The 9,420-nt window shown below is 53.6% G+C and overlaps 4 protein-coding genes across 4 annotated transcripts; 3 read left to right on the plus strand and 1 right to left on the minus strand.

The window, feature by feature from the left end:
- SETTUDRAFT_163281 (uncharacterized protein) lies at nucleotides 1–1,610 on the plus strand. The gene is made up of 2 exons (XM_008027562.1): nucleotides 1–120; nucleotides 178–1,610. Exons 1-2 carry the CDS (start codon nucleotides 67–69, stop codon nucleotides 1,519–1,521), a joined length of 1,398 nt encoding a protein of 465 aa, XP_008025753.1. The 5' UTR covers nucleotides 1–66; the 3' UTR covers nucleotides 1,522–1,610.
- Nucleotides 1,611–3,556: 1,946 nt separating this feature from the next.
- SETTUDRAFT_116204 (uncharacterized protein) lies at nucleotides 3,557–5,939 on the plus strand. The gene is made up of 2 exons (XM_008027563.1): nucleotides 3,557–5,569; nucleotides 5,637–5,939. Exons 1-2 carry the CDS (start codon nucleotides 3,648–3,650, stop codon nucleotides 5,719–5,721), a joined length of 2,007 nt encoding a protein of 668 aa, XP_008025754.1. The 5' UTR covers nucleotides 3,557–3,647; the 3' UTR covers nucleotides 5,722–5,939.
- A 490-nt stretch (nucleotides 5,940–6,429) lies between these two features.
- SETTUDRAFT_136022 (uncharacterized protein) lies at nucleotides 6,430–7,394 on the plus strand (the record flags this gene model as incomplete). The annotated part of the gene is made up of 1 exon (XM_008027564.1): nucleotides 6,430–7,394. Exon 1 carries the CDS (start codon nucleotides 6,597–6,599, stop codon nucleotides 7,392–7,394), a length of 798 nt encoding a protein of 265 aa, XP_008025755.1. The 5' UTR covers nucleotides 6,430–6,596.
- A 571-nt stretch (nucleotides 7,395–7,965) lies between these two features.
- On the minus strand, nucleotides 7,966–8,860 carry SETTUDRAFT_136026 (uncharacterized protein; the record flags this gene model as incomplete). Its single annotated transcript, XM_008027565.1, has 3 exons — nucleotides 7,966–8,374; nucleotides 8,422–8,496; nucleotides 8,546–8,860. 3 exons carry the CDS (start codon nucleotides 8,858–8,860, stop codon nucleotides 8,081–8,083), a joined length of 684 nt encoding a protein of 227 aa, XP_008025756.1. The 3' UTR covers nucleotides 7,966–8,080.
- Nucleotides 8,861–9,420: the final 560 nt, after the last annotated feature.

Here is a 9,420-nt window from a genome sequence, read left to right on the forward strand (position 1 = left end):
ATGTCGCTCCGTACCCTGACACGAACACCGCTGAGCTGCGTCTCGCGGCTCCGTACTGCCAGTGCCATGCCATTGCGTGCAAACATCACCAATCCCGCCTTGATGGGCGGCGCCAGAACGGTACCGCTGCGACCCCTCTAGCCCACCATGCGCCCGTGCCGTGCTCACACTACGCAGTATGCCACGCCGGCAGCAGACGTCTTGAAGGCGCAGCAGGACGACGACCCCGACGATGTCATCTTCACAAACAACTACGGCGTGCGCAGCATCGAGCTCAACCGGCCCAAGAAGCTCAACTCGCTCAATGGCTCCATGGCGCGCAAGATCATCCCCCGCCTGCAGGAGTGGGCCAATTCCGAGCTCGCAGGCGTCGTCGTCATCAAGGGCAGCGGCCGCGCCTTTTGCGCTGGTGGCGATGTCGCAGCGCTGGCCGCGTGGAACAAGCAGGGGCCCAAGGGACAGCAGAAGAGTACCGACTACTTTGGCCTGGAATACAAGCTCGACCACTTGATTGCCACATACACCAAGCCCTATGTCGCCTTCATGGATGGCATCACCATGGGCGGCGGCGTTGGCTTGTCGATACACGCGCCGTTCCGCATCGCGACCGAGAACACCATCTTCGCCATGCCCGAAACGACCATTGGCTTTTTCCCAGACGTTGGCGCTTCCTTCTTCCTCCCGCGCATGGAGGGCGCCCTGGGCACATACCTAGCCCTTACTTCGGAGCAGCTCAAGGGCGTCGACGCCTTTTACCACGGCATCGCAACCCACTACATCCACTCGTCGACCCTGCAGCAGCTCGAGGCACGTCTCGCCGAGCTCCAGTTCCCCGACTACATGACGCCCCGCCAGCGCTTCGGCATCATCAATACCACGATTGAGGAGTTCAGCACGGGCCTGCCTGCGGAGCGACCACATATCTCTGGGGAACTGCGCAGGACGATTGACAGTGTTTTCCACGTTGACCAGCCGAGCATCAAGGACATTATGGCGTCGCTCGAGAAAGTCAAGAAGGAGCACACAGATGCTGACATCCAAACGTGGGCAGACAAGACTATCCAAACTATCCACAGCCGCTCCCCAATCTCCGTTGCGGTAGCTCTGCAGCAGATGCGCGTTGGTCGCCAGTGGTCTATTGCACAGACGTTTCAAAGGGAATACAGCATTGCTTCCAAGTTCATGGCCCACCCCGACTTTGTCGAAGGTGTGACAGCACGTCTGGTGGAGCGAAAGAAGGAGCGGCCCAACTGGAAGCCCAACACGCTTGACGATGTCAACAATCAGGATGTCGAGGCCTTCTTTGCCGTCGGCCGTGAGCCGCTGCTCTCGCTTCTCAACCAAAACGACTACAAGGACTACCCACATGCCTGGATCGGGCTGCCAAAAGAAAACGAGATTCTCAGGGAGGCAGCAGGCAAGAAGACGGAGGAAGTTGTTGGTAAGCTACTGGAAAAATACGAGGGCAAGCAGGGCGTTAGGGAGAAGATTGCCGAAGTTCTTGAGAGATATCAACAGTAGAGTCGTCATTCCGCAATGACGTGTATAAATGTCCATAAGACCAGAGATGTGCATGTGCCACATGGAGTCCAGCAAAAAATACTAGTACCAGTTGAGTTGAAACTACTAGTGACTACTTACATCTGTCAGTCTCCGTCTTAAACTGGTTGTGAGATTGCAAATGTTGTGCATCGTCTCCACTTTTCGGTTTCAGCTTGGTACGTATGCCCAGGATAACAGATCTCTCGACATGTGGAGGGAACCAGTTTGTTGGATATCCGGCCTGGCTTGTTAATTACAAGCACAGGAATGTGACATTACATTGACTTCCAGGGTTGGACTACAGTACATCCAATCTACACGGCGTCTTTGTGCTTGGCTGGATGCCTGTACCAGACAAGCCAGGAGTCGTAGGAATTGGCGAGGCGTTCGTTACCGGGACCTCAAGCCAGCCATTCAAAGAGTCATGCACATGTTCTTGGGAACTGTGACTGAGTTAAGGCTGCTGTAGGAACCCGGGATTCGGTCCGACCCCCCGGCTGTTTGGAGTGGCTGTGGCTGTGCAGCTACACATAACATCGTGCATAGAAAGTGGGCATGTGGGGGAGCGACAGGCAGTGGGGCACACGGCATCAGCCTTTGGACTACCAAGAGCACCTACCAGCGCTATACCCGGCTGACAAACGCCATCGTTTACGCATTGTGCGGTACCGTCTTTGCCCTGAGCTGGTCTGCCGATGCTCAACAAGTAAGACTTGGTACTGTGCTCCAGAGACATGCCGGGGCGCACTCTGTACTAAATACCATAGCAACTGAGGCTTCAACGCCATACTCCCTGGGCCGTGGCAACATGCTCATACAACCAACTTTGCTCAAGCACATTACTTGCTTCAAAACCGTCCTAGCGGAAAGAAATTTTCGCCACATCTTCCACGCTATGGTCGACATGATGGAAGGAAGTGATTCATCATTCCCAAGCACGTGACACATGCAAGTTGAATCGACCCATCTCCATTTCCCTGCTAGTGTCAGAACATGGTTCTTTCTTCGTGACCTGGCTTGCAAAGCAAAAATAATCGGAATTTCGGTCATAGACGCGACAAAAAGCATCTGCCGTGGACAAACGAGGTGGTGTGCCCATCATGTCAGCTCTACTGGATCTGCCAAGCTCGATTGGCGGTGCTCGAGTCCAATGGCATCACGAGTTGCAGTACGGATATCTCGAGTCAAAGATCCCCTGAACCACACTCTTCGCCTGCAGTTCAACCAACAAAAAGAGAACATAGTTACGTGGCCCCCAACTCCGGTGAGCCGTGTCGTGTTGGGCCAGCGTCTCCCGTTCGGAGTCACCCGATACTAATGAGCCTAGCAGCACTCGATTTCCCGCGGCGGCTGTTGCTGGCTCAACACCCACACACCCTACACCACACATTCAACTCCAGATGGCTTTTTCCAAACATCAAAAACACCGACAAGGCAACCTTTCTTCTTCTCTACATACGTCACTCGCTTGATCGAAGAGGCCGCCCTTCGTCAACACCCACAGCCTAATGTCCCTCTCTCCTCTTAGCCCTATCGATGGCTACATCATCCACCTGTAAACTATACCAGGGGTCGGACACAGCCGAGTCGACAAGATGAACCTGTAAGCGCCATGAACCTATCGCGGTAACGTGTGGGGGCCAAACGGCGCATCTATCTCCACACACTCCCCACCGCCGCGCCCTCCGAACCATCATGACCGCATCAGCGCTCTATCAGCCTTGCGCGTCTATGGGTGTCTGCCTGATGTGAGCCGCAAGTGCTGATAATCCTCCGCCGTGAGCCGTGGTTTTTCGCATATTCCGAAGATGCCATTGGCTGCCTGCCCACGGCTGAGGCTGAGCCCGGCGGTCAGCCGTATCCGCAATTGGTGCATACCGCCGCCTAGCTGAAGGTGCAGCAGAAGGACTTTGGTGCATGTTCACATCCACCGTGTAGCACCGCCGTGTTACTTATAAAAAGTATCTCTCCGGCTGTGTGCTTGTTCGTATCTACACATTGTTCAAACCTCATCTGCTGCGAAATCCACCAAGTACGCGGATAATAGGACAATAATATTCTATTTCAAGTACCACCACTACAAACATCACCTGGTTGGCTCATATATGCCGGCTATGGAGCGGCAATCGCTTTTGAACGAGAAGGCCGCCCCCGTTTACGAATGGCAGACCAGCAATGATGAGTTGGGTTACACAAGGAAAACGAAGAGATCGAGTACAAGAAGTGCCCTCCGCAGGGCCATTGCACTGCCTTTGATTTTTGGACTGGCTGTATACGGATCGTACACCTTTTTCAGACAGGATGTCCGCCCGGACGCACGCTCATCGATGCCGGCATCTGAGCGCCTAGGCTCCTTTAACTATACCTGTCTATCGGGACAGTCCTGCTGGCCATCTACAGAAGAATGGAACGTTTTCAACCAGAGCATTGACGGCCATCTTAGACTGACTGTGCCCTGGGCCGAGCCATGCTACCTCAACTCGTCCAGTGAGCAATGCCAAGATGTTGCTCAAAACTACCGCGACGGAGTATCGCGAACGACGCAGTACGGCTCCTTGGAGTTCCTCGACTGGGAGAAGTGCGAGCAATCACAGTGCGCCCTCAACTCATTCAACACTTCAGAACCCGTTTCTGGCAGCTGTTCGCTCGGACGACTCTCTGCATACCATGTCGAAGCCAAGTCTGGAAACGATATTAGCAAGGCACTGGATTTCGTTCGAAAACATGGCATTCGCGTCTCGATCAAAAACACAGGACACGACTACTTTGGGCGGTCGACTACCCCCAACTCTCTTGCCATCTGGACACACAACATGAAAGATACCAGGTTCCACAAGACTTTCCAGCCTCAAGGTTGCAGCGCCCGCTATGAGAACATTGGCGAAATCGGGGCTGGCATACAGGCACAGGAGGCATGGGAAGCGTTCGAACCACACGGCATGCTGGTCACTGTGGGTGCGGTAGGATCTGTCGGTATCGCAGGAGGCTACGGGCAAGGAGGCGGTCACGGACCGCTGGGACCCAAGTACGGACTCATGGTTGATCAAGCTGTCGAGTTCGACGTCGTTACTGCAGACGGCAAACAACTCACCATCAACGAGTGCAGTGATCCAGACCTCTTCTGGGCCATGCGTGGAGGCGGAGGCGGAAGCTATGCAGTGCTTACATCGTACAAATTTCAACTCCACCCTGCTGTTCCGCTCAACGTATACAGCTTCCAGGCTCACTTCCCTGCGCCAAAGAACATATCCGAGTCGCGCATCCACCGAGAAATTGTTTCCGGGCTTGCTGCCAGCCAGCCGCTGTTCGCTGAACATGGAATCGCCGGGTACAACTTTATCCTACCTGACCACGTAGTCTTCCTGCAAGTCATGCCGTCCGACGACACCGAGGTGATCAAGACAGTCACGGCTCAGTGGCACGACCTCCTTACACACCTGCCTGGTATCGCCATTACGGAAAACAATTACCATATCTTTAATACCTTTTCCCAATGGCACGACTTCTGCGAACGGCCGCAGATCTCGCGCAACGGGCCCGTTGGACTCGGGTTCAAGGGCTCTGGCCGCTTCATTCCACGCGACCTTTTCGCGTCCTCGAACCGCGAGCAACTCGTCGACGCTGTCGTCACCGCCATGCAATTCTCCTACGAGCGCCACGGCGGCGGCGGAATCCAGCTGTACGCCACTGGCCCAGACAACACGCCCGACACCAACAGCAAGACGAGCGTCAACCCCATCTGGCGCGACTCCCTCTGGGAAGTCGTCATGGGCCAGTTCTGGACGACCGCCACCCCGGCGGCCGCCATGTCGCCCATCCAGAAGACCGTGTCCGCCATGATCGACCCGTTCAAGGCGCTGACGCCCGGTGGCGGCTGCTACATGAATGAAGGCGACTGGACCGAGGAGAACTGGAAAGAAGCGTTTTTCGGCACCCACTACGACAGGTTGCTCGCTGTCAAGAGGCGATATGATCCCACCGGTCTGTTCAACTGCTGGAAGTGCGTCGGCTGGACCGGATATGCAGAGTAAGTTCTTCTCTCCCCCCTTTTTCGCCTCGATGACTCGAAATACAAGGCTAATAACTCGTCACAGCCCAATGTACTCGTGCTACGCGCAGACTCGACAAGACCCCAGACCGTCTGTGCCGCTGGATCCTCTGGGTGGGAGTCTGAACTAGACTCCGAGTAGCTTTTGATCCATTTTCTTTCATTTCTTCTTCTTCTTCTTCTTCTTCTTCTTCTTCTTCACGGATTCTAGAACGATAAATGGGTGGACTCTCGTCGAGTCTCGGGTCTATTTTCTCTTTTCTCTTTACATTATGCAATGATGTTAACATGCTTACACATCAGGGAGGATCTCACACACACAATAGAAAGTATATAAGAGTTTTCTTTTTTTCTTTTTTTTTCTTTTTTTGTTATGCTCAGTCACAGTGGGAGGATGGGGTAGGTACTGGATATCTACGTGTTCACTGTCTTTATTCTCCACTATTCTCCACTATTCAATTCGATATCACATACTTCAACTTCTCAAACCAAGATCCCCTTTCGTACCCTCCCCCCCCCCACATGCAGTACAAAAGTCGCCGGTATCGGCCTCTAGACTTCATTAAGGCGGGTCACACGCTGTCGCCTTTCACCGCGTCTGTGAAGTTCTCATCACATCATCACCGCTCACACTCACCACACACACACACACATGTGGGTATTAGCAATCTTCTCATTGGCCAAATCAGTTCCCCCCGTGGTGACGCCAAAACAGGAGCAAACGCGGGGAGTAGTGAGGGGCCCCAGCGGCGGCGGTGGCGGCGTTGCAAGTTCACATTCACTTGTAGTTTTGGGCGGACGTACAAATAAGAGGTCGAGTCGGGCGGATTACAACTACGACAACACCAATACTACAACGACAACGACAGCGATAACAAAAGACACTTGCCCCTTCCAATACTCTCTCTCTCTCTCTCTCTTTTTTTTTCTTCCGTCACTGACAACAAGACTTCGGTACTCGGGTCGTGCTTCGAGAACAACTGAATCACTCCGACAACAAGACAGGATGCGTGCTACGCTTGCTACCTTGACGGCGCTGCCGCTCCTCACCGCGAGCCTGCACCTAGGCGCAGTGCACCCGCATGTCCATGGCGAACTGCACCGGCGCGTCATCGCGACCGAAGTCGTTGTCGTGACCAAGACCGTCTACACGACCGTGACGCAGGACTCTCCATCCAGCACTGCAGCCTCCACGAGCGTCAACATCTCCGAGAGCAGTGCGTCCGTCACCATGGCGCTTCCGACGTCGTCTTCAGCAGCTACCCTAAAGCCGCCCGGTGACACCTCTTACACTGCACTTCCGCTGTCGCCCAACCACGCGCTCATCGTCAACTCGTGCGACTACGACGTCTTCGTATCGTCCATCGGCGATGAGAGCTGCGGCCCCAGCACGCTTGCCCAGCGCATCCCCGCAAACACCACGTACACGGAGCGCATCCGCATCTGCTACAAGTCGGGCGTGTCGCTCAAGGTGGCGCGCACCGCTGCGCTCGAACACCCCATGCAGTTCGAGTACACCGTCTGGGACGACAAGAAGACCGTATCGTACGACATTTCTTATCTCGATTGCATGGTGCAGGAGGATGGCGGCGCAAAGACTTTCGACAAGTGCGTTGGCCACGAGAAGGGGATCCAGGCCGTTGCGGGTAGTGACTGTCCTGTGTTCCAGTGTGAAGCCGGCGTCGAGTGCGCGCAGCAGGCTTACACGATCCCGGAGTTTGGCTATTTGCCTGGTGCGCCTGTCGGTGCTTGTAACGTCGAGCAGGGCATTGCGTTTGAGCTTTGCGCTGAGAATCGCACTTGAGGACTGCCCAAGGGTCTCTCTCGTTCCCCATCAGGTACGCATATGGCGTCGTGCTTTTTTCTTTTTTTGGCTGTTTTATTGGGACGCTTGTCCTCTTTTCTGAACGGACAAGTGTGGGGTGTGTGGCTGCGTTGGACGGAGGGTCAAGGACAAATGGAGGGATATCATGACGGACAAAGGGATGGAATACCATGACTGGGTACTCGCTGGTTTGGCTGCCTCTCTCGGATGATGAATTTTCCAACACTGACACGTATAGACTCTGGATATGTCGGGTAGGATGATCATGGCATCTCTTCTTCCGTGCGTCCGTTCAATTGTGTACGGACTGGCTTCTTCTTGGGAATCTCGGTTTTCAATGGGGATAGGGAATGTACATGGAGACAAAGCAACGAAAGGGAAGGAATGGGATATTATGGACGCTTCTGCAGCTGCTTCAGGAAGCACAGCAATGATGATTGCGTAGCTGAGGTTCTCGAATACTATGACTTGACGTCGTATCCCATCCTTGGCTTGTTCCGGAGGTGATCATCTCGTGAAGTTTTTTTCTTTTGACAATTGTGATGTGGAGCCTGAGAAAGTAACGTGTGTGTCAAGTGTCTAACTCCTATTAGTTTACAATTCGCCATGACTACACACTGCAAGAAGCTGCTCGTGTTCTGCTGACGCCTTTCTGGCTCAACAGTTCAGTTCAGTCGGCTTGCTAAAAAGTTGCGCAACTTCCCAATGACTCTGTCATGCAAATTTTGCTCACATGCTGAAGACTCGACGTGCTGGAACAAGCCCGATAGCTTGGAAAACGTGGCATCACAGGTCGGACACATGAAGGGATCTACGTCGTATTGCGTGTCGCCATAAGCAAGAAGCTCATTGCGATAGTCTTCATCGATAAAGTGACGCCACCGCATACACCTGGCGGCGAGCATATTGAGTTCAATACGATCCACGTTGCTGCAGGTGCCGTATTCGAGATGGATGATCTGGCTGAATGAGTGGACAGTACACAGGTACGAGGTGGAACACATACCATGCCGCCATAGGTCTTGAAAACATCCGTGCACAGGTAGCATTCATACATAGGAACGCGATGGGAAAGCATGTGCTGCTTCGCCTCAGTTACCAAACACACCAACTCATGCAAGAAAACGTACGTTATGGAGATGATCAGGCGAGGTGAAGTGCCTTTCGCACCTCTGGCATACATTGAAGTCGCTTAAATGATGCCAGTATTCTTCGCAATCCCTATCCCAATGAGACCCTCCGCCGTGGTTACAGCCTTGGCAGACAGTACGACATCCTTCATCACGGCAGTGTTGGAGCAGGTCGTCCCAGCTCTCACCGTCAAAGTCGCATCCAGGGCATTCATAATGGTTTTGAGAGTCTTTGATGTGCTGTCTGAGGGCACTGAAGGTACGATATGTTCTGTCGCAACGGTCACACCACCTATAGCTCCTTAGGATGGCCATCAGAGATGCCACATTTTCCTACTTACCAGTCCATGATGGCGAGTGTAGATTGTCAAGAGACGGACAAGATGAAGGTCTGAGTTGAACAGTACGGGTGCGGAAGGATTCGGGATAAGCGGCACGTTGTGCAAACGTCCGTAATATGCTTAACGTATGTGGCAAGCGAGCGCCGCAGGCAAGCGAGCGCCGCACCCCACCAAACCTGCGCACCTCTATAAGCCTGTAGTTCCACCACAATATAGTTGTTTTACTACATATTAACATAATAGATTAAGCAGTACCTAGAGTATCTTTCTTGCACGTACGCGAGTTATGGCCAGTCTCTCTGCACCTACTACAGCGCGCCAAAGCCTGGCGGCTAACACCTGATCGCTCTCCTCTCTGACGCTCTTCATGAGCAATCTGCTGATCAGCCTCGCGCTGAGCGAGTAGATCCTCTCCAGCTCCCTTTGTAAGTACTCCTCGCTTCTGTATCCGCTTTTTCTTACGCTGCCTACGCTTTGTTGCTGCCTCATTAGCCCTCTCAAGGCTGGCGAGCTGATCGCGCATTAGCTTAGCCG

The sequence above is a fragment of the Exserohilum turcica genome (genome assembly GCF_000359705.1).
Source record: "Exserohilum turcica Et28A unplaced genomic scaffold SETTUscaffold_2, whole genome shotgun sequence".
Classification (NCBI taxonomy): Eukaryota; Fungi; Ascomycota; class Dothideomycetes; order Pleosporales; family Pleosporaceae; genus Exserohilum; species Exserohilum turcicum.

What these genes read in the sequence shown, in the direction of transcription:
- SETTUDRAFT_163281 (XM_008027562.1), top strand. Translation starts at nt 67, where the DNA reads ATGCCATTGCGTGCAAACATCACCAATCCCGCCTTGATGGGCGGCGCC. An exon ending in TGATGGGCGGCGCCAGAACG is followed by an intron (nt 121 to 177) that starts GTACCGCTGCGA and finishes CACACTACGCAG; the next exon opens with TATGCCACGCCGGCAGCAGA.
- SETTUDRAFT_116204 (XM_008027563.1), top strand. Translation starts at nt 3,648, where the DNA reads ATGCCGGCTATGGAGCGGCAATCGCTTTTGAACGAGAAGGCCGCCCCC. An exon ending in GGCTGGACCGGATATGCAGA is followed by an intron (nt 5,570 to 5,636) that starts GTAAGTTCTTCT and finishes AACTCGTCACAG; the next exon opens with CCCAATGTACTCGTGCTACG.